The 25216-nt window shown below is 34.3% G+C and overlaps 1 protein-coding gene across 2 annotated transcripts in view; it reads right to left on the bottom strand.

Moving 5' to 3' along the window:
* The window catches only part of LOC149065721 (calcineurin-binding protein cabin-1-like), a 122387-nt gene that overhangs the window by 69891 nt on the left and 27280 nt on the right, over positions 1–25216 (bottom strand). For both annotated transcript variants that reach the window (XM_089253539.1, XM_089253540.1), the window contains exons 25-31: positions 18660–18830; positions 15321–15456; positions 12117–12329; positions 11910–12011; positions 8630–8763; positions 6748–6810; positions 4267–4378 (exon numbers count right to left, since the gene is read on the bottom strand). In XM_089253539.1, the coding sequence (XP_089109665.1) occupies positions 4267–4378; positions 6748–6810; positions 8630–8763; positions 11910–12011; positions 12117–12329; positions 15321–15456; positions 18660–18830 (931 nt within the window). The remainder of the gene's footprint in view (positions 1–4266; positions 4379–6747; positions 6811–8629; positions 8764–11909; positions 12012–12116; positions 12330–15320; positions 15457–18659; positions 18831–25216) is intronic.

Here is a 25216-nt window from a genome sequence, read left to right as displayed (position 1 = left end):
TCAGATTCCCTATCTGATCCAATATCAGAATTATATTCTGTTATGAGCCGCTCACTGTCACTCATTTTTGTTTTATTGTAGCACAAAATTAAAAAGAAATAGTATTCACAACGCGTAATGCACTGAACACATGCAAACAAAATTTGCTCCTTATCCTGCATCAATGAAAAGCAGTAAAACCTGACCCTGAAACTATTTTACACTAGTTTTGCAATCCAAACTTTAATGGACAACTATAGCCATCTATTAGAAACTCTGCAAACTAAAAAAAGACAAAAGCCGGGCAAATCAGAGGATTGGCGTAGAAAAATACGCTGCATAAGCAACGTACAGGCAAATCAGAAAAAGACCTTTTCACAGCACCCAAACAGTGTTCGGGCAAAATTGTTAAGTGGTTAAATCATTCAAGTAGTTTTTTTAAACATTCTTGTTTTTGACTTTTTGACCATAGGCAGAGATACTGGCCCTCCTCAAAGTGATTGATGAAACTCACTGATCCAATATATTTGTGTATATATATGTACTGACATCATCATCCCCGCCCACTCTAGCATTTGAAGTATATGTCCACTTATGTTTTTGACCAGATGCTCAACAAAAACATGAGGGTTTTCAGAAATGTTTTGCTAGTTTTGTTCATGAGACTCACTACAAATATTAAAATAACTTTATGTGGGCCAGCACAACGATCAAAAAATGTGTATTGGTGCATATAATTTTCCATGTGTGACTACGTGATGGGAATACAGCTGGAACCTGAATTCTGGTCTAAGAACAAAATGAAATATTATATTGATTTATTTACATCCAGAAATACTAATATTAGTCACGAGAGTAATATTAGTCATAATAATAAATCTGTTAGTAATCAGTATCATATACAATATAAATTCAACAGACCGTTGAACTCTATTTTGCTATCAGATATTGTTTAACTTTATTTTGAAGCAGAACATTACTTTTGACTCACATGCAAGAACTTATACGGATGTAATTTGTTTTCCCTGAGCAACTGAGAGTTAGGATTCAGTAGCCAGTCTAAGTGGGCATATCTAGTAAGCGTGAGAGTGATTATTAGGAATAGGATTTTTATGACCTAAAACACAACATTGTTATGAATTGAAAACCTGAAATTCTGTTTTTTTAACCAATCCGTACTGATGTTGCATTTCTAGGTCATAAAAATATTAGCCCTAGTGATTATACAAATGATAGTGATATATAAATGTGAAAGTATGTATGTGTGCTTGTTTGTTCTTTATACAAATCTACAATTCTAGACCGATCGTCACCAAATTTTACATATATACCAAACAGCACCGGAATTGAGAACCGTAGGCTGCTTTAATAGTTCATCAAAGCAAGACAAATGGCCGAAGCAGGCAACAATGGTTCCTGGGCCCCAACAATCACTTTTGGAATGTTTACTTTGGTTACCATGGTAAAAACCCAGGAAGCGCCGGGTATTATAGCTTTTCTTTCAAACCGAGCACAACTCAGGTCTATCACCATCTATGAGCAATTTACTACCTAGTGAGCTGTGCCAGAAATGTAACTGTGTGTGTACCTAACAGTCTGAATGCGTATGTAGTGTTGTGTTTGATTTTCAGTGCTGCCATCTACATTTCAGAAGTGAAGTAAGTGATGTTTTATGACTGAATTACATTTGTACTGTTTGTAGGTCTGTTGCTCTCTGTGGCGAGACTTTTTAAAGAGGAGATCGGCTCGCATTCACACCTTGAAGTTAGGAACAACAGAAAACAGGTTTTATAGCTAGTATCCTCCAAAGATAACACCCATAGTGTTGAAGACACAAAAGAAAATTCATGTTTTTTTCATTCTTATTCGTTTTTATTGTTGGTTGGTCTCTTCTTCACTATACTAATATCAGGCGAAGGATTATCACTTCACCAAAATAATAGTACTTCAGCATCAGGGCCAGTTTTGGACATTTTTCAAGTGAATAAATAATACAGGGGTGGGAAGTGACAAAGCCCATTTCGGAGCAGCTTTGGAGCAGCAAAATTCAGGATTCGGAGCAGATATTTATAAATTGGAGCAGCGAAATTAAAAATATTTTCGTTAACCCTCACCCCTTTTCAAAATAAAACAACTGCACTGTCTTTTTTTTTATCAAACATCTTTTCATCAGCTTGTTTTTTATTGTTTCAGGCTCTTTTGACACCTTGTTTCAAAGAGCGGCTGTCATAAAATTTTTTGCACCAGTCTATTTAAGATGATTTTTGTTTACTGAGGGCACTATTTGCTGTCTGGAACAGCTGCCCTTCAAATGGGCTAAAAATTTTCTATATAAGTTTTCAATTTTTTTATACTCGGAAAGAAATTGTTGTAAAATGGGAGAGAATTTCGGAAGAATCAACACAATGTTTGGTGATTCAGCACTCATTATTTGGCGAGATTGGCGATCTGACACTCATTATTTGGTGATACTGGCGATTCAATACTCGTTATTCGGAAACATTGCTGAATAATAAGTGTAAATCGCCAAAGTTTCTAAATTAGCAATCGGCAGACATGCGCTTTTTACTCCCGGAATGAAATTTTTTTTCACGAAACATCAGGATTTGACGCAATGACGATCGACTACAGTAATTTCTACTGCTTCCAGTGGCGACTTTTTTTTTTTGAAAACGGAAACTGACTCGCATTTGCACTTTAAAGCTGAAAGACCATTGCAAACCATTTCCAGTTGCACGATCACGGATAATATCGGGATTTCGCGATGGAACGGCTGATGCAGGGGCAGATAGTTTAAATAAGGCGATAGTTCAAGTACAGTGGAATAAAACACACTCTTCTCAAAAAGAATCGTTTCGCAGCAAGCAGGAACAAAAAATTTTTGGCGTCTTTTCCGAAATTCCGGGCATACTGAAGCAAAATTTGCTATTTGGCGCAGAAAAATACAAAATTACACTATTGGAGCAGGATGGTGCAAGATGTTAATTTTGGCGCTGTGCGGCGCAATTGGTGCAGAGTTCCCTGGGCACCCCTGATAATACTTTGGTGATAAAAAAATCACCCCTCCCCTTCAGTTGGTGCTCTAAAAAATTGCCTCCTTCAGCTGGGGCCTTCTGCAGCTGAGTAGTTCACACAATTCAACATCCGGCCCTGTTCACCATAAAATATTATAAATGATATCTTAATTCAGTGATGTTACAAAAATCTGTTTCTAAAGCCTATTTTGACATGGGCATGTCTATATGATGATTCATATAAGTTAGGTGGAAAATGGAGCAAAAGTTGATATAAGTTGTTCAATGTCATTTAACAATACAAAGATTTAAATGCATGTTGATATACACCTTTTCAACAAAATGTCTGCAACAATAATTTGAGCTTTAAAAGGTGGCTACATGCTGTCATTTTGATTACTCAAACTTGCTGGTCTTCTATAAATATATTTAAGTGCAATTTTATCTTTATGCCTCTCAAGAAATTTTGCTTGAGCCATAATATTTTCCAATTTACTTAGCCTTGCCTTTATGAATAGTTAATGTTTCCCTTCTTAATATTTCTTTTTGTTTTACCTCTAACCATCCTCTTATACAATAACTATATTAAAGCTCATGTGCAAGAAAGATCCATACATCTTTTGATTCTGGAAAAATCAGGTTATCCTATCTAAACGAATCCAGTAATCATTCCCATATAGCTTAATAGTTAAAGAATTTCAGAACATGTTGAATGGTTAAAAACAGGAAAAACATCAGTTAAGAAACATGGATCCAGTAAGTATCAAAAGAAAACCCTTTTCTGTTGATGAATACAGACAATAACTAAAACTAGATATGTATTATAACTCAGTTTGTTCATATTGCATTAATTCATTGCCATGCATGAACTAATGCAACATGACAAATACATGCACCAATTATTTACTCATGAAACTGAAGATGCCTGAAGCTGAAACTAAGCCAGAAAACTATCAATAAAAATGGATATGTTTAATAAAACATCAATACTTGTAGAAGATAGAGTTTTTATGATTACATTGATTGTACTGAGATACAGCAGCAATTCATTTTCAACTAAATAAAGAGCTGTCTCCATCATACACTTGTTTCTCCTTGTGGATTCAACTTGCCAACACATTCATGAACTAATAATTTTTATCACAATTATATACCATAACAATTTACAAATAATGAAACTTAATGTTGCATTCATAAAATTAAACAAATTCATACATACAAAGTAAAACTTATAACTTTCACTATTTTGCATTATTGCAAAAGTTAAACTTACAGAATTCAGCTTTTGTTCAATTTGCGAACTTCTGGAGAGAGCCATACCAGCCCACGAATCTTGGCGGTCAGCATTCACACAAATATCCAGTAAATAATATTTGATAGCTTTACTGGGTAATACAAAAAAAAAAGTTCAAATTTCATAGGTTGTGATTTTTTAAATCAATTTTTATAAATTATATTTTATCAATAACAAAGTGAGATCATATGAAGCAAAGAATACCTACATATGAATACAAGAAGTAATGTATATACACTGAAGAGCCAAAAAAACTGATACACCTGCCTAATATCGTGTACGGCATTCGCGAGCCCGCAGAAGTGCTGCAACACGACATGGCATGGACTCGAATAATGTCTGAAGTAGGGCTGGAGGTAATTGACACCATGAATCTTGCAGGGCTGTCCATAAATCCATGCGAGTAAGAGGGGGTGGAGATCTTTTCTGAACAGCACGTTGAAAGGCATCCCAGATATGTTCAATAATGTTCATGTCTGGGGATTTGGGTGGCCAGCGGAAGTGTCTAAAGTCAGAAGAGTGTTCCTGGAGCGACTTTGTAGCAATTCTGGATGTGTGGGGTGTCGCATTGTCCTGCTGAAATTGTCCAAGTCTGTCGGAATGCACAATGGACATGAATGGGTGCAGGTGATCAGACAGAATGCTTACGTACCTGTCACCTGTCAGAGTCGTATCTAGACGTATCAGGGGTCCCATATCACGCCAACTGCACACGTCCCATACCATCACAGAGCCTCCACCAGCTTGAACAGTCCCCTGTTGACATGTAGGGTCCATGGATTCATGAGGTTGTCTCCATACCCGTACACGTTCATCAGCTCAAAGCAATTGGAACTGAGACTCGTCAGACCAGGCAACGTGTTTCCAGTCCTCAACAGTCCAATGTCGGTGTTGTCGGGCCCAGGCAAGGCATAAAGCTTTGTGTCGTGCAGTCATCAAGGGTACACGAATGGGCCTTCGGCTCCGAAAGCCCATATCGATGATGTTTCATTGAATGGTTCGCACGCTGACACTTGTTGATGGCCCAGCATTGAAATCTGCAGCAATTTGCGGAAGGGTTGCACGTCTGTCACATTTAATGAATAGATCATATGAATGATTTAATGATTCTCGTCAGTCGTCGTTGGTCCCATTCTTGCATGATCTTTTTCCGGCCGCAGCGATGTCGTAGATTTAATTTTTTACCGGATTCCTGATATTCACGGTACACTCGTGAAATGGTCGTACGTGAAAATCCAAATTTCATCGCTACCTCGGAGATGCTATATCCCATCTCTCGTGCGCCGACTATAACACCACGTTCAAACTCACTTAAATCTTGATAACCTGCCATTGTAGCAGCAGTAACCGATCTAACAACTATGCCAGACACTTGTTGTGTTATATAGGCGTTGCTGACCGCAGCGCCGTACTCTGGTTGGTTCCATATCTCTTTATTTGCATACGCATGCCTGTACCAGTTTTTTTGGCTCTTCAGTTTATATAAACCAGGGGTGGGCGACCCGCAGCATGCATGCCACAGTGGCACAGAACTAGTTTTAAAAAATTTAAGAAATTCTATTCTAATTTTCAAAATGAAATTCTCTCCAACTTTTAAGCAATCCATTTCTCCTGAATGTTGGTTTTGTAGGCTGCCAAACCTATATTTAGTATGGTAGGTACTCTTAGAGTAATAACTATGTGATGACTTTCTATTCAATGCATTTCTGTTCAATTTTTTATCTTTGGCCATAGTTGCTGGATGTACTTTTTGTACGATATTAAGGATCATCTACATCGGTGGCATGCATTGTATATCTTGAGTTTTTGGGGAGGGGCTCTAAGTCCTCTTGCAAGTTTATTGGGGAAGACCAGGTAACCTGAGTCCAAGTTCTGGTCCATTATGACGATCCGATGTGTTATGACATCAGCCCTCATCTGTATGTCATAGTACTCCACATTGTGCTACTGTCTGTGATGTCATGATTTCATGTCACACATTATGATTATATATATGTAATCTGTATACTGTGCTGGCACTTCACTTACTGTTGTTATCAGCAGTTAATAATGTTTGACCAATAAAGTTTTATTCCAATACTTCCACCCTCAGAGCCTTCTTAATATATATGCCCAACATGGTGTAGCCAATACGAACTTCAAGGGATATATATATAAACAATTCCAAAAAAATTTATGACTCAAAATTAAAAAAAAAATTCAGAACTTAAAAGAATGATAAATTGAACATTTTTACAATAATAAGGACAGCCAAACAATATTTTGCAGGAACGGAGAGACTACTCATGTCCTGTAAAAACAGGATGTATGGTCTGTGTGTTAAAATTCGTGGAGTGGCATGCATATTGAAAATAATATTGATTGTGGGGGCAGCTTGGGAAAAAGTTGACCTCCCCTGATATAAACAATCAGTAAGTTTGAATAAAATAACATATGTATGTTGCAAATACTATTACTCACCTGAAGTCTTTGCTCTTGAAATAAAAATCTGCTAATAGGTAATACAAATCTTGAACAGCAGCACTAGATGATTAAATTTTCATATTAATCATGCAGCTTATTTAATGTATCATAATTTTCTGTAATAAAGCTGCAGTTTACATAACTTTTAAAGTTAATTTTTAGCTCTTTTGCCAATTAAAAGCCACTGCCTATTTGAATAATTTGTTTGGTTTTTTTTTTCTGGCAATATAGCATGGAGTGATTTTAATTAATATTCATGAACATTTTTACTTCAGAATAATATCAAATGTTTGATCAGTAACATTATAAAATTCTCAAAGAAAACTGAAGATGAATGAAATTCAATTTTATACATTTAAACTTTTTGTATTTTTTAGTTTTTAATGAAAATTATGTTAGGCTGACACAAAGCTGCAGCACACAAGAAGCCGTCGCATTCCTACAATAATTTTTTAAGAAACATAAACGACTTGGCTCAAACATTACTACAATAAATGAAAATAATGTTAACTAACATAAAACACTATGGGACATGCAAAACTTTTCTTAAAAAATTTATAGACATTAATTACTCTACATCTAATAAAAAAAAGATCCTTTTATATAATTGTTCCAGAAAGTTTTCTAAAACATTGGTCTTCAACTGCTAGTCCACGGACAGTGAAAATCATTAAACAATTTTTACCGGCCCACTGGTGTAAAAGCTCAAGAATACTGTTCTAAAATACAGTTATTGCTTACAATAGCTAATCTGGTGTAAAAGTTACCACATTAACAGTATTTGTAAATAAAAATAACAAACATTTTACTAATAAAACTAATTACATATACTTTAAAATTTATTTTAGTCATTCTGGATCAAAATACCTTTTTTATTTATAAAAATATTTATTGCTCATGGGAAAAGAAATTGTAATTCACTCATTTCAAAAGTATAAACAAAACCATGTATTTTCAACACTAGTCATGGATATACGAAAACTTGCTAGAAATGAAGTCACATTCCTTGAGTATTCAAGTTTACTATAACTCAAATTTACTTACAATATTTATTTATATCATATTTACTTACATTTAATCATCTGCTACATTTATGGCTACCACAAGAAAAGTTGATATGCACCAGGAATTTTGAGACAAAAGATACATCTCAAACTACTCTATGTCCTGGTGTCACAATTTTGTCTCCCTTTGAACATTAAAGCCAGATGATTATAATTAAAGTGGCATTGTCAATATGCAATATGTAGAGAAATTCAATGGTCATATGTACACTTCACAAATGTGTCACGATGTACTGCAAAATAAAACAATTAACATTTCAGGATCTGTAGAAAAGGAACCTAAAACCAGACCAGTGGTAACTGTGCACAATATATGCCACAATGAAGGTTTTTAACAGTTGGCTGATGCGAAGAGATGTTTATGAAAGAGGGAAAATTCAATTGCCCTTGTGGGAAATCAAACCCACAGCCTTTCACTTTCTGGGTGAACGCCCTAGGCCACTAGACGACAGATCAAAATATTTGTTGTCTCTGTCTAGGACATTCGCCCAGAAAGTGAAAGGCTGTGGGTTCAATTTCCCACATGGGCACACAGTTGAATTTTCCCTCTTTCCTAAACATATCTCTTCGCATCAGCCAGCTGTTAAAAACCTTCTTATGGATAGCGGAGAGGGACATCATTCTCAGATATATGCCAATAGTCTTGCTGGAGAGATGGTATACTACTACATGGTTAACTTTTGAAAAGCAATATTCACAGAAAAATATGAGAAAAAAATCTATAACAATACACCAGGTTTTACTCCCGAACCGGGTGATTTCATGAAGTGTCTAAACTTCTGCAACAGGATGTATAAACAATAAATAATACATACTCCACATGAGAAGCAGGAAATGTTGGACATTTATCTGTACCACCTTCGATATAAGCACTATAGGCATCAACTCTGCTTGATGGATCTTGCTCTGGAGGAACCAAAACAGCAATACGTCTCAAAAGATTTTCAAGCTATAAAATGAAAGGAGTTAGTAATTTCTAAGATTTATCAAATAACTTTAATGTCCTATCAAATACTTTAGAGAATTGAAAACAAGGACTTACCAGGCTGTTTGGCCATGGTCCCCTAATCATATCTAACGTTTTACCTATGGCTGTGGTGATGGTATCTTCAGAGATAAAAATACTACTACGGAGTGCTTAACAAGGTGCCCTTCATATCAACTTTTCTAGCTCTGCTTGCTGTAGTTTCTTGTAATTAGCTGGATCCCTCATGCTCATTTAGGATTGGCTGAGAATGGCTACTATTTTGTGATCAGTGGAAACTGGCTATCAGGATATTTTTGGAGAGAATTTCTGCGTATTATGTACAGAAGGATACATAAACAATGTGACAGATCGCATCTATAAGCTCTTGGAGTCTCATAACATCCATATATATTCCAAGGAAAAAACTAGGGCAATCATTTCGCTCAGTACAGGACCTGAGAGATCCTTTTATAGCAGTAAATGTCATTTAAATGCAGTAGGATCGCGACTGTCCAGTCTGGTTTAAAAATAATAATACATTAATAATTACAAGATTAACTTTTCACATTTGTGTAGTCATTCATCAATGAACAGTAAAAAATGCTTAAATAATTTTTGTAAGAACTTAACCTACATTTTACATTTATGTTTTGTTCATTTTGAAAGTGTGTGTATTTGTACTGCACAGCAGTGTTTCCCAACCCTTTTGGTACAGTAAACCCCCTTTAGTGAAGATCAAGGCACTACGGACTCCCTGTAGCGAAGGTCAATTTTGAAGCTCCTTCAAAATTGAAATGAAATCTAAAATGTGTTTTTTATAACATGGCAGTGGGAACCAGTCAGGGCATATGATCGCCCTTTTTTCGCTCAACGGCACTCACATAACAATAATCATGATCAAGTTTCTTTTTTTTATTAACATTGGTTTATGTGAATTGCCCACTCACCTCAATAAATCTGACTTTTTTTGCCTTTGCCTAATTAATTAATGATTTTGTCGATATTGTATGTATAAAATGAATGCTGGGTATTAATCCCTAGTTTTTTGTTTTTTATCCATCTATCTATATCATAAAAAATTGTAGCAGTAAATTAGAATTTCACAACACTAAATGGAATAATAGTAAATTAAAATGATCCCACGGACACAAAGGAGTTGTAGAAAAACACTGCTGTACAGTGTACAAGATTTATGTTTTCTACAATTAATTTAGACATTATAAAGTTCATCTTGAAATATGTGCAATATCTGTAATTCTTCGACTTCCTTTTTTCTATAGGAAATTTTTAAAACAGAACAGTTCAGAAGTGCTTATTAAAAGTGATAACAAACTTTAATCAAGTCCTTGCCTGTACTTCAAAGTCAGAAAATATGAATAAGAGCAAATTTTGGTATAAAAAAGATGCGTTTTGATGGCATAGGTGGGGGATAGAAAGTGAGAACTGTATTTATAGACCTCTAGCCTATCCAGCTTTTATGTTATCGGGCCCGCTCTTCCGCCACATTAGACAGGATAGTCTGGAGTCTGTGTACTATGTTCATGCGGCAAAGTGTAAAATGGCACCACAAAAAAAATCGCAGCCACAAGAATGAAAGATCATCGGAAAAGTTGTAGATTGAGGTTAGCAGACAAGTCAGCAGTAACTGAACACATATTAGGAACCGGATACGAGATGAATTTTGAGATGATCACAATGATTTCATCCAATGTTCACTACTATCCTTGCCTCTACAGAGAAGCTGTACAGATTTATATGTATAGGAATAATTTCAACAAAAAAGAAGAAAATTTGAAGATAAACCCAGCCTTGTTTGAAATTCTCTCTAGCATGCAGAAATTCTCTCTGAAAATGACCCTTTTTTCTTTCAAACTGAGCACAACTCAGGTCTATCACCATCTATGAGCGATTTGCTACCTAGTGAGTTGTGTGAAAAGTGTAACTGTGTGTGTAGCTAACAATCTGAGTGTGCATGTAGTGTTGTGCTTTATTTTTCAGTGCTGTTATCTATATTTCAGAAATTAAGTAAGTGATGTGTTATGATTGAATTACATTTGTACTGTTTGTAGGTCTGTTGCTCTCTGTGGCGAGACTTTTTAAAGGGGAGATTGGCTCACATTCACGCTTTGAAGTTGGGACCACAGAAAACCAACTTCAGCCGACCACCACTGTGGCGATGGTGGGATTCTGAAAATGACCTGACAGCCAGTTTTCACCAATCACAAAATAGTAACTATTCTCAGCCCAATCCCAAATGAACATGAGGGATCCAGCTGATCATAAGATCGCAAGAGAAACCAGAAAAGTTGATAAAGAGGGCACTTCGTCTGGCATTCGGTAGTAGTATTTTCCCCTCTGAAGTGCGGCCTGGTACAGCTGTGAGTGAAATGTTTAATATGAATAGAAGACCATGGCAAAACAGTCCGATAAGTCCTGTTCTCAATTAGATGCTGGCCATGAAAGCCAACTTTTGAGCATACTTAAAAATCATCAAAAAAACATTAGACTTATAAAAAATGAAAGAGTAAATGTATAAATGATATTGTTTGAACTACATTATGAACTCAAAGGAAATCAGAATGGAAATCAAAGAAGCAAATTTTATTAATTAAAATTCAACATCAACTCTTCAGATCATGTTCAATTTAAATCAAAGGCAAAATGTATAAAATCATGAGAAAAAAAACTAGAAAGCATTCAGAGAGTGAAATGAGAGCACCTTTACTGCGAGTTTGGCATACGAGTGCATGAAATCAGGATGATTTCAGTTCTTAAATGATCATATGACCCATATTTTACACGATATTCCTGTATTTTTATATATTTTTGCCAGTTTTTGAAAAAAAATTACATTCTTGCCAGCAACTTTGTTATATCTGATACTCATGAAAAAGGGAATTCATTATAATGGATATTTTTAACATTATTTTGGTAATGCGTGTTCACTGGGATGGAAAAAAATTTGTTATAACTAATACTTTGTAGTATCTGATTAACTGCTATACTCGTATTAATTTGAGTTTTTATAAAAAGCAAAAAGATTGACATATTCAACTCTTAAAAATGAACACAAATTTGTAAGCATCTGATTTTCATCCTTCAACAAATCGTGTTTAATGAAAAATCACCTCTGAAGACACTGCTCCTGTTCTATAACCATCAAATGTCGGGAGTTCACTTGGTTTGAAATACAGGTAGATTTGAATTGCTCTTTCCCATGTAAGAGATACCTGGTATCATGTAAATAAAAAATATCCAAAATTTTGGATCAGCAAATAATTTATTTCATCAAGTACAGAAAATTCTCCACAAAACAAAAAAATATATTATTCTACCTGTTGGGAATTATGCTCTTGCAGATGCTTTGCTTTTGTTCTCCGATTAGGGTGACCATATAGGCAATAAAAACACTGTTCCAAAGTGTTTTCCATATCTTCACGACATGACAAAAGCTTACTATGACGATATATATTTTGTAATTCCTCACATATAACATCCACAATGTGCAAAAGTAACAAACCATCAGAGGCACAACAGCATGACCTTCTACAGAGAAAATATGGTTTTCTCAATCAAAAGTTCAAAGTTATTGAATAAAACCAAAAACAAATCAATTTTTTTGTCAAATATTTTCACAAGACCATGGAAGAAAATATATGGAAAATATTTAATGGAAGCATACTCCCGATAAAACAAATTAAACAATTTTTGATAAATTGATTGAATCAATTTTGATTTCAAATCAACAATTTTGTTAAACAATTTTAACAGATTTTGTGATTTGGCAATCTATAAGATGCTATAAGAAGAATCTATAAGAAGCTTTACGTATTCAACTTGTCGAACACCACATTATCACAACTGAGACAACAACACTTTCCCTCACTGTGGGCAAGGCCATACTAATGAGTTTAAGGGGTGGGCTCCAAGTATTTTCTGGTGCTTCTGTTATTATTTTAATGAAAGACCACACACACACACAAATTCAAAATTATATGGTATGCATCTGTGTATCAATGAAGTCCTTCAATAACTCTTGCGTGATTTGACTGGGTCATTTTTTTCACATTTATTTAGAGTAACTTCTCATTTTCAATTGTGGTGGTCCTACAGTATAAGTTGAGCACTTGTCTTTCAAAGATGTAAATCCTTTGCCAAGTCATTTAATATGTCTTGTGTAAATTTCTTTAGTTTACAGTTAATTTTAGAACTTTTGCAAAAGTTATCAGCTTAACTACAGTTCAACTCAACTTCAGAATTTACTGATGTTCAGAAGTACTGGGAAAATATACATTTTGCTATTAACTTAATGTTCCCCTTTTGTTCTCTGATTAATTTTAGATCAGAATAATAGCAGAAATTATGCTGTCATATTTTTTTTTTTTCAATTCAATTCAATTTTATTCATCACATCATAAAACTTACATTGGCAAAACGAAGAAAATCCATCCAAGGGATCGTTGTTGATCCATACTGGTGGACACGATTATTCTTAAGTTAATTTTCAAACACGAATAGTAAATATTAATAATAAACTAATCAATTTTTTTTAAAAAAAAAACAAAAACAATGAGAAAACGCAAGAGAAATCATCTAATGAATATGACATACAGACACACACATATACGCAGACACAAAATATTACATTGATTTAAACTAAGATTAGTGATTTGTTTTATTAGTATAAATAAAATGAATTATAAATGAAACAAGTAATTAGTATTAGTATTAAAATAAATAATGGCAACAACGGAAGGTGTGATTCAGAAATTTTTGAGTGATGGGGTAGTGTTTTTTTCCTTTTGAGCTCAATAGGGAAAAAATATATTGCATATTAAAAATAGCTTTCAATATCATTTATAGAGAGAAAATATTGTTTGAGACGTTTTTTTAATACAAATATTGAAGTGCAGTCAAGAATGTCAGATGGCAGATTGTTGTAAAATTTAAATCGAGTTGATTTTTATGTAGAAGAATTATCGATCTGTGAAAATATAGATAACGAAGGGGTAGTATATTTAGGTTTAGAAAAAGTTCGTGTGAAGGAGTGGAATAATCATTAGTAAGTGCTCTAATTATTTTTTTTTGCATTTGAATAATTGGTGGTAAAGTGCTTATGTAATCGCTTCCCCATACAGCCAGGCCATATAATATATGTGAATGAATAACAGCATAATAAAATGACAGTAGAAAAGGTCGATTTACATATTGCTTAAGGTAATAGAATTTGTATAGGGTGTATCGAAGTTTCGATTGCATGTGTTTTATATGTTTTTTTCCATTTTAGGTTGTTATCTATATGTACACCAAGATACTTTAATGAAGATACTTGTTCTAAAGATGAACATGTGCATGAAAAGTTACATGGACAGTTTTGGCTATGAAAAATAATATTGTATCTAATTTCTGTATTGTTATGCAAAGAAAAGCTCATAAATTTTGTTTTCGATACATTAATTTCAAGATTATTTGCAGAAAACCAATTGTGAACTTTAATTAAGTCATGATTTATGGTGTTCATTAAAGATTGATGATCTATTGCTGAATAAAGTAACGCAGTATCATCAGCGAATGTTATAATTTTAGCAAATAAATCAAGGTTACAGAAATCATTGATAAATATAGTAAAAAATAGTGGCCCTAAAGTAGATCCTTGAGGAATTCCTTTCTTCATGAACATCGGAGTACTAATATATTTGCCACTTTTAACTCTTTGGATCCTGTTCTTAAAGTATGATTTAAATAGGCTATGTGCATTACCTCTAAGTCTATACAGTTGAAGTTTATTAAGTAAATGTTATGGTCAATGCTGTCGAAACATTTTCGAATATCCAGGAAGATAGCTATTGTTTTCTTTGATTTGTCTATATTATCAACAATATAGTTACTAAATTCAAGGCATGCAGTTTCTGTATTTCTAGTTGGAAGAAACCCATGTTGGTTGTTTGAAAAGAAATTATGCACATTTAAATATGAAAAAAGTCTGTCTCTCATAATTGTTTCCATAATTTTTTGACTGTTTCATAAAAGCAGATGAAAACGATAAGGATAAAAATAGCCAGTTTGATGCTAAGACTCTTACACTGAAAGCATAGATGAACTGAAAACAGTTAAGGCCAAGCTAATTAGTAAAGGCTTCATTTTTTTAAATGTCTTTTTAAACTAAGAAGCACGATAAAATAACTAAACTTTCATTAGCTTAATCACTTCATTCATAGCTCCACTAGCGCAATCTTTCATTTTACATGAAAGGGATCAAAAACTGTCACAAAAATAAACAGGTATATACATGAAAAAGTGATTCGAAGGTGGACATAAATTAATTCAGCTTGAGTGCCAGTAGTTCTGATGATGATTGCCATGAGACCTCATCTGACAATGCGGCTGTGTCATGTTAGCATGTGCATTAATATCAATTACAACATTTGTAAGTTGAGGCTGAAAAAAATCTTTGTTAGCCAAACAATTTGTAAGCAGAGGTATTCATTAGTTGATGTATCACTGTACTCATTTGAAGTAGTTTACTATGCAACTTAACTTCCTAAACAATCATGAGCAGTAATCAGAAGTATCATTGAAGAAGGCAAGGACTGGCTATTAACATCTGTGCAATCTTCCAAAGCAGCAGAGGATTTACAAATATTATCAATAGATACATCACCTTTGTTTTCTTCACTATAAAAAAAAAAAAAAAAAATTAGAGGAACAACTTTTTTATCCCTAAATATTAAGTAATTACACAATTCATACTGTGAAGTAGTATATTTCCTTTCTCTCCAATCACATCAAGTTTATTTGTGAGTATGAGGTTTGGGACATAAGTCACTGCAACTATTTGACTATATAACCAGGCAACTATTTCATTTGAACGATTCTTTTTTTGTTCATTTTATAATAACTCAGACATGCCAACATTGGCTTAAAGCTTGTCAGTAGTGATGAATGTTCAGCTTCGCCATGGGGGGCAGGACAACATAATTATAGTAAAATAAAAAATAACCACTCAAAAATTTAATTTTTTTTTAATTTAATTCAAAGTTCATTAAATACAGCACTTCAGTGACACCAGAACCTAGGGGGCTCAGGCCACATGAGTCCCCCTTCCCATCTCCTGAAGCAACGCTCTGAGATCACAGAGTCCCTTATTAATTCATGAATATTCAATGCAATCCCAACCAGCATATGCCCTGGTGGGCCGTATATAGAGACGTCTAGCAACCCTAGACACCCCATCCCTGTTTTCTTCATATCAGAGCTCCTACAGCAACTACAATGAAACATTTTTTCTGACAAAAGTTCTGTGAGCTCAACCACGTACTATGCAAATGAAGCCGGGTCTGGACCCGCCACACTGAACCATTCAAAAACCTATTTTTAGCCAACAGCGTGGAGTAGTTTTGATGGAAAACAGGTTTTTGCATGTTTGGGCATCGAATAGAGTGCAGGTTTAGAGGCTTTACAAATTGCCTTCAGCGCACAGGCAAAACAGATTGGCTCAGATTTTGTCTTCTCTGGAACTCTCTCACATGTGTGTATACAAATTCATTGTTAAGGTGTGTATACAATTCATTAAAGATTGATGCAGTTTCATAAAGATAAGTAAAACACCACAAAAAACTCAAAAACGTGATTTTTTTTAAACCGATTTCCATAGCATTGAGAGTGTCTCCCATAGCTCCGTAGTTCATTGCGGCCGTCCATAGAAACTACAGACAATCTGTAGCAGTTGGCAACTCTGAATAACTTGATTATTAACTGATTTGCATCATTAGATGGGCTGCAGTTTTGAGTAATAAAATTTCGGGTATATACATTAAATGACCAGCTCAGTTTGCAATGTCGTACTACTTTTTATTTACAGCTTAGAAGTGCTATTTACATTTCATACAGCAAACATAATTAGAGTACCAGCACTAGTGAGGTATACCCAATTTTTTTTTTTTTTTGCAGCTGCTTAAAATATTCAGATATTACTACTCAATATGCTTTCTTTTCGCTGAAGAAACTGGAAAGATTTCCATTTCTTCATACCCTGAAGATATTGGAAACAGAGGAGCCGGCCATTTATTTGACATCGATAAGTTCAACATCCAACTTTAATCATTTGATCATTTTTTTCGCACCACTGTCATTTTCTGCACACGAGGGCTAATTAGACCGGAACCTACAATTTATTGCCGATTCTGAACGGCAGGCTTGTTTTTTTTTATACTCATCGAGAGGTTGGAACATCCAACTTTAAAGGAAGAATAAAGAAAAAAAAAGTTTTGAAAAAAAGTGGAGACAAAAAACAAAGATCTTTCCATTATGGAAATGCATTTTGGATATCATCAGAAGATGAATTACATTGTTGGATTACATCAGAGAAGAAAAGAGCACCAATTTCAACTATAAGAATTCATTTAAAGGCAATGGCTCAAGAGATGAAGCTTGAAAATTTTAGAGGCGGCCCCACATAGTGTTACCAGTTTATGAGAAGAAAAAAGTTAGCTGTTCGAAATGCACAACTGTAGGGCAAATGTTAGCAGCAGATTGGGAAGAGAAATCGGAAGAATTTTACAAATGCACAAAAAAATTTATTTCTCATATGAATTTTGCTGATATTGATATTTTTAATATGGATAAAATGGCATTACAATTTGATTGTTTATGATCTATTTGTCCAAATAGGACTGTTGATGCAGTAGGAGTGAACAATATTCCGATTAGCAAGGAATTAGCAGGACATGAAAAACCTCATTTACATTGGTTTTGTCCTGTTCGGCAAGATGGGAGATAAATGGCCCCCCAATGGTTATATTCAAACGAGACAATACTGAAAGAAAATTTTCCAGAAGGATGACCAGTTTGGTGCAATTCGAAAGGGTGGATGAATAAAAAAAACATGATTTCGTGGCTAAATAGTGTATGGCATAAAAGAAAAGGCAGCATTTTTATTTCATGTGATCTCCTAATTATGGATTCAATGAAAGCTCATATTCAAGAAAATGTAGAAGAAGCCTGAAAAAATTGTGGTCCTTGCCTTTCAGTCATACCTAGCGGTTTGACTAAAAGTTGGAGCCTTTAGATTCAGGAATAAACATGTTTAAAAGCAAGGTTAGAGCTCATTGGGAGAAGTGGTTGACTGAAGGAATTCATTCCTATGCAAAAAGGGGAAATTTACCCTGAGCTTCCTATGCTCAGTGGGTTAGTGATGCCTGGAAATAGGTAAATAAAAACTATAAAGAGTCCATTATAGTTTATAAATGTGGACTTAAAACTTTGGACTTCAGTGATTCTGACTCTGACAATCCTCTTGATGATTATTATACTGACTCTTTTGAATTAGATGAAGAACTGTTGCACTTATTTAATTCTGATTCAGATTAGTCTGAATTTGAAGGTTTTTGATTGAACTGTAAATTTTGTTTTGAGTATAAATAATGCTATTGTTTGGTGAATAAATTTCATCAATTAAGCATACCAATGGATTGATTATGAAAACACAAGTTGTTTTTTTTTTTAAAATCCTGTGGACAATACACCGCTGCGGATTATACATTCTTTTTTTTTCTTTCTTCAAATTTCACTTGCAGATTATACACAGGAAAATGCAGTACTTTTGTAGAGTACTATATAGATGTGCTATTGATAGACATCAGTGGACTATCTCAGTATCTTTAATGCTATATTTTCAGGTTTATTTTCCTTTAACAACTTGATTTGCATACATTGACAAGATTTGTGAAATTCCAAGTCTTGTTTTGAATAGTATTCATAAAAATAATTAAAAATTAATAATAATTAATAATAATTAATAATTAATAAATTATTTTTAATTTAAAAGAAAAAATATTTCATAGTTATAAAAAACTGAAGCATCAAGAAAGAATTCTTACTTGTGGACTATTCTGTAAAGGATAATCCATGGTAAGGCAGTGAGAGTTGATTCCACTGAAACCTCACAACAATCCAGTTGAAGTGATATAAGCAGAATGATATTTTGAGTTAAACGAATTAGTTTTGAGCTGCCCAAATTATCAAACACATTTCTATCTATCTGCAAACATCTATGATGAGAAACAAAAACATGAGTAAACATGAGCTATAAATAAGAAGATAAATGAAGTTTAAAAAAAACCACTTTTCTTGTAATCTTTTTAAAATTATATACAAAAATTATGGCTGATGCCACACATTTCTGCTGCCCTTCCTATGATATGCAACTACAGTGTATCCTGAAAATATTTTTTTCTCATCTGTGCCCCGATCAGTTAATTCATGATTTACTATGCAACACAAAATCAAATCAATAACAGGATTTGTAATATACAAGAAAAGCTATAAACTCTTTCATCAAAATATCTAAAAAATGTGATAAAAATCATCATGGTCAACAATATTTGCAATGGGAGTTTTTAAGCTGTAATCCACTAGTGGTAACAAAAAGGTTTTGCAAAAAACATTTCTCCAAATTTTAAAAAATGTTTGTAGAATGATGTACATAATCTCTAGTTACAATGTGTATAGAGACAAACACAATTTCAGTTCTACTAACATCCAGAGCAGAATCTTGCTTCCTAAACTTTGAAAATTATAATATAAATTTTTTAGCCCATGAAATTAATTAAAAATAACAATTGCAATCAAAATGCTGCCCCTCTTAAAATGCCGCCCTAAGACGGCTGCCTCATTGCTTCATGCCTGGCAAGAAGAGTGGAGCAATTCTAACCATACTGTTTTCATTTCAAGAAAAACTGAAGTGAAAAAAAACTTAAAAACACCAATTAAAAAGTCATATCCTTCTAGTATTGGAAAGGAATGCACGAGGAACCTCAAATATGATTTTATTATTCAATAAATCAAATAATGGAAGACCAAAAATAAACATCTAATTTTTTTCATCTCATTTCAGCCATTTGTAACAATTCTGGTTTATGTTTCATAACCCAACAGGTGGCATTGTAAAAAGGATAAAGTTAATAATAAATTAATCTCGCAATCATGTTGACCTGAGAACCTCATCAGGAATAGCTTGACCCTTTTTAGCCAGGGCTGTAACTTGGATTTTTGTGAGAGTGCAAACATGATTTTGCCATCCCAACCACTGTAAAATTTGATTATTTTATAATGGTGTTTTTATTTCCTAATATTTGCTGCTTCCAAAAATTTTCCGCCCGGTTTACAATTGCCCCCCCCCCCCCGGAGTTTCGGCCCTGAACTAGTCAAACACAAAAAGGTTGTATTGAAGTTTCTTTAACTGTCCCTGTGGGGACAGTGATGAATTTTCTTCGTTGTAATCTTCATCTCCACAAATAACCAGTCTTTCAATGAATCTTGTATTAACAAGTGGAGAGGACATTTCTATATATATATGTGTGTGTACACTACTATGTTCAAAAAGTTCAGAGACTTATTTTATTATGGAAGAATAAATACAGACAGAACCTGTTTATTTGATGTTTCCTTTGAAGTAAATACTCTGTTCATTTATGCATTTTTGCCATTGTTCATACAAAGATGTAAATGCGGATTGCAAGAATTTTTTTGTGGCCCTTTAAGAAATTTTTTATCCAAAGAAAAAGGAATAACTCACATGGGACAAAATCTGGGAAATAAGCTGGTTGTGGAAATATCGTAATGTAATGTTTTGACAGGTAATCTGACACCTGTGATCTGGGGGGGGGCCTGTGAATTTTTAAACATCTGCATGATTTGGTGAGATGTATGCGACCAGATCTTTGGAAGGACAAGTCGTGGGTGCTCACGACAATGCACCAGCTAACAGGTCCCTATGGGTGTCAGATTATCAGACAAAACATCACATTTCTATACTTCTACAACTAGCTTTTTACCTTGATCTTGCCTGATATGATTTTTTCCTGGATAAAAATTTGCTTAAAGGGCAATGATTCTCAGGTTCCGAAGAAGTGCAGCAAGCAAGGATGAAGGAACTGGAGGACATGACAAAAAAAAAAAAGACTTGCAATCCACATTTACATCTTTGTATGAACAATGGCAAAAATTCATAAATGCACAGAGTATTTACTTCAAAGAAAACACCAAATTAAACAGGTTCTATCCGTACTCATTCTTCTTTAATAAAATATGTCTTGGAAAGTTTTTATCATAGTAGTACAGTGAAACCTGTCTAAGACGAATACTGTATGAGACAGAAACCTGTCTTAAACAGAATCAAAATATAGTCTGTTCAATGATTAGTGCTTTTGTTTGCACCTTTATAAAATGGAAATCTGCATAAAACAAAGCATTATTTCAGTCTACTAATGTTCTGTTTTGTACAGGTTTCACTGTTTCAAAATCTAAAAGCAGGTTCACCTGTTTATCCTGAGTGACTCATCGCAGACATTATTCCCAATGCAAAATCTGAAATCAAGTTTAACCTGTTTCAGGTATGGTCAGACAGGACACTTCATAAGACACTGTCCACAACAGTCTGGAAAATGACAAAATGGTGCAAAGTCAAGATGAGGGTAAGAATTCAAGATGACATCAAGGTCTTAAGATTGCTTGGTCTTGCTATTGGTCTAAGGGAAACTTCATTTCTAGTTGTGCATTATTAATTGACTCCAACATTGTGGAATTTATGGTCAACACAGCAACTGATCATTTTTGCAATAACAAGAAATTGTTCCAGAACTTTACAGATCTTAAAAATTTGAAATCTACAATTGCAGAGGGAACAACAGAACTGTCAATGAATATGGTCGAGGAGATATCATGCTGAAGGTTTATCAACATAAAGATAAAGAACGGAGTTGCAGAAAGGTTCAATAGAAGAATCGTGGAAAGTGTTTGAACATTCTTGTATGAAACCAAATGGCTGAAATTCTTATGGGCTGAATCAGTGCATACACACGAAATTATCTAAAGAATCGCTTTCCCCACAACAGTCTAGATGGAAAAGCTCCCTTGAATGTTTGGTTAAATAGATGTTTTTCTGTCGAAAATTTGAATTGAATCGGTTGCATAGCATATATGCATATCTAAAAACAAAGAAAGGGAAAATTGGACCCAACAGCAAAATTAGGATATCTAGTTGGTTATGTTCAGAGAACGAAGGGATACAGAATTAGGTAACCTTATGCACATAGAGTGATTGAAACGAGATATGTGAGGTTTGATGAGAACAAATTTAAATACAAGACTGGAAAATCAGCAAATCAAGTGTACATCCAAAATGTGAATGAACGATGTGATGAGTAAAACTCAAACATGGACTTGTTTGATTTTCATCCAGAGAAAATTAAGTGGGTGTGAAAAATTGTGACTCGAAAAACTGGAAAATCTGCAGGAAGAAAAGATGCGTACTATTACCCAGATTCAAATGTGAGACTAAGAAGCTTAAACGAGGTTAAGCAATATTATGAATGTAATTCTCTAAATTTGGAACCTGAAAATTCTTATTCTCTAAAAAAATTTAAAAAAAAAAATTTCTGAAAAAACAGATGATCAAAGCCCAAGTGAGAATGTCCTTAGCGATCTTGAATCAGAAAACGAAACAATAAATGGGGATGAGACAGACACTCATTGCGGAAATATAAAAATTCCTCTATCGTTTGACAAAGCAAAAAGTGGACCTGAAAATGAAAAATGGTTTAATGTGATGAGTGAAGAACTTGAAACTATTAGATCCCCTGATGTGTATAAGCCAATTCCTAGAGAAAAAAATCTTAGACAGTAAATTGGTTTATAGCTTAAAAACAGACAGTCAAGGGAAAATACTAAGGTACAAAGCTTGACTTGTCCCCAAATGTTTCAGGCGGACTGAAGGTAAACTATTTTGACACATTTTCACCAGTTGGGTTCTTATTTTAGTGAGATTATTTTATATCATGTTGGTGATACTGAAAAAATGAAAACATGCGCATTCCGATATTAAATGTGTATCTTTATGGAACCCTGTCAGAAGACATTTTTCTAGGGCAACCAAAAGGTTTTGTGAAAATGGTAAAGAACATTTTACAATGAAACTGAAAAAAGCTTGCTGCTGCATCAAGCAGGTTGTGAATGGTTAATGAGCTACACACAGTTTTTTTGAAGTAAGACCTGAAACACCCTACCAACAGTGTTTTACCTCAAACCATTTGAGTTACAATGGATAATTGATTATGGGGGGAAAAAAAAGGGTCCAGTCTGAAAAAAACCCACATTTGTGAAGTTGCTGAGACATACAAAACTTAAGCACATATTTGGAAAGAACAGAAAAAATCTTATAAAGTGACAATTTCATCCGAAATATCTGGATTTAATGGTGAGCTACAAGCGCTTAAAGATTGGCAAAATTAAAAAGCAAATTGCCACTAAAACTTCTCATAGCCAATTATGCAAACACCCTTCTAGCTACAATAGGTTAAATTTACCAAACATTTGTCCATTACACCAGCTTTCAAAAGAACCTACAATGAACTATATTGGTGATCTAGTTCAGGAGAAATTTAGTCTTTTGTGTTTGCAATAAATCACTGAAATCTGCATTTATCGAAGTAAATTCAGTAGGTCTTGGTGACAATGCAATTTTTCACTTCACCAATCTCTCAGCGCTTGAAGCTCGCCATTAAATACAGATATCCTGCAGATAGAGGAAATGTCACCTTATACATTTTTTTCCGCAAAATCAAATTGACACTAAAATCTGTATCCACTGATTCTGAATTTTAGTTGAATATCTACTTCGACAAATGCTGATTTCAGTAATGTATTGCAAACAAAAGGCTAAATTTCTCTGAACCACAACACTGATATGGTTTATTAAAGGCTCTTGGATTGGATTGGATTTTAAGTTTATTGGCGCAAGAGCTAATTTGGTCAAACTGCACCAAAACACATGATTATAAAAAAGAAGATTGTCCTTTTGTCATGTCACAAAATTAAAAAAGCACATGATAAAAAGCAGCATGAAACGTAAAACAATGACATAAATTGTAGAACTATAATTTGTTATAAAAACCAATGACCTTGATGAATTTAAAAATGTGAGATGCATCGCTATTGTCATTTAAAATGTCATGAAGTGAAAGATGACTATGACCAAAAGCGGTCGTAAAATGATGACGATGATGTGAACAAGTAAAAGCATGAGCAATGGTCAATGGACTTTGACAGTGAGGGCACTCTGGTTGACTCTGCCATAATAATAGATATGATTGCGTGAGGCGACTGTGTCCTATGCGTAACAGGGCAAGCAGAACTTTCTCCTTTCGATTGGTCCTGCAGCTCGAACGCCAATGGCCAAGTGTGGGCTTGATGCCATGTAATTTATTATTTACTTGAGTGTCCCAATGATCCTGCCAGCGGCGATGCATCACTTCCCGGAGGATTAAGAAGTGGTCACTGGCAGGAACCAAAAGGCTATTGTCAATGTTAGTTGTTGTTCGAGCTGCGGTGTCTGCTTTTTCGTTGCCCGGTATTCCTACATGACCTGGTACCCAGTAAAATTTTACTGTGGTACCGTGATGGATGAGGTGATGCAGTTCATGAAAAATGGTATGAATGAATGGATGAGTGTGAAAACTGAAGGAACATAGTTTCAATTAACCACTAGCTAAAAGGCTCTTGCGAAAGCTGGTACAATGGACAAGGTTGCGGTAAATTTGGCTGATAATAGCTAGAAAGGTGTTTCCATAATTTGCGATGAAAAATTTTGGCAACAACTTGATTTTGAACTTTGCCAATTTTTCAGCACTTGTAGCCGGCTATTAAATCCAGATATTTTCATGTAATTGATGTCAGTTAGCAGGATTTTTCCTGTTCTTTCCAAATATGTACTTAGTTTTCGTGTAAGGCTCTCAAAAACTTCACAAATTTGTTTTTTTAAAACAAGACTTTTTTTTTCATGTGCTTTTTTTCCCTCCTTGCATGTATGTACATGTATTTGGCTGTTATGAAATTGGACCATGAAGAAAGTTGATCCTCAACAATTTGGGATTATCTTACAAGTTGTATTTATGTCAATTGTGCTGGAACAATTGGGGTTTTATTATTATCTACAAATTTATTTCTACATAAGATTCAATATAAGCACTTTCCTAGTTCAGTAAAGCTGGAAATTTACTTTTTTTTCACCACCAAATTGAGTCTGATTGAATTTAAACTTATGGTTTTCACTTCAGCAATCAAAATTGATAGTTCACATTTATCGCCAGGTGTCTAATAAAGCTTGTATTATATTTATCTTTGTGAGCAGAGGCTAAAAGCTCTCTAAACAAATAAGTAACAACTAGAAACTTTGTTTGATAGGATGGCACGATCAAGCATAACTGGGTGAGGGAGATAAATAGCTTTTTTCTCAGCTCACAAAACAAACACACACAAATACATCAGGGAAAGATATTTTCTGGATTTTATGCTGAGGTGAACTGGAAAAGAAAAATCATTTGGTCTTTTCCAGACTCGAACCTGGGCCCTCTTGCAAACAGGGCAAGCATGCTACCAT

This window comes from Pholcus phalangioides, unplaced genomic scaffold, assembly GCF_987345545.1.
Source record: "Pholcus phalangioides strain wild (caught in Gottingen) unplaced genomic scaffold, Ppha-v1.0 ptg000039l_1, whole genome shotgun sequence".
In the NCBI taxonomy this organism is placed as follows: Eukaryota; Metazoa; Arthropoda; class Arachnida; order Araneae; family Pholcidae; genus Pholcus; species Pholcus phalangioides.
The sequence above is the reverse complement of the archived record's forward strand: the minus strand, read 5'-3'. Positions and strand labels throughout refer to the sequence as shown.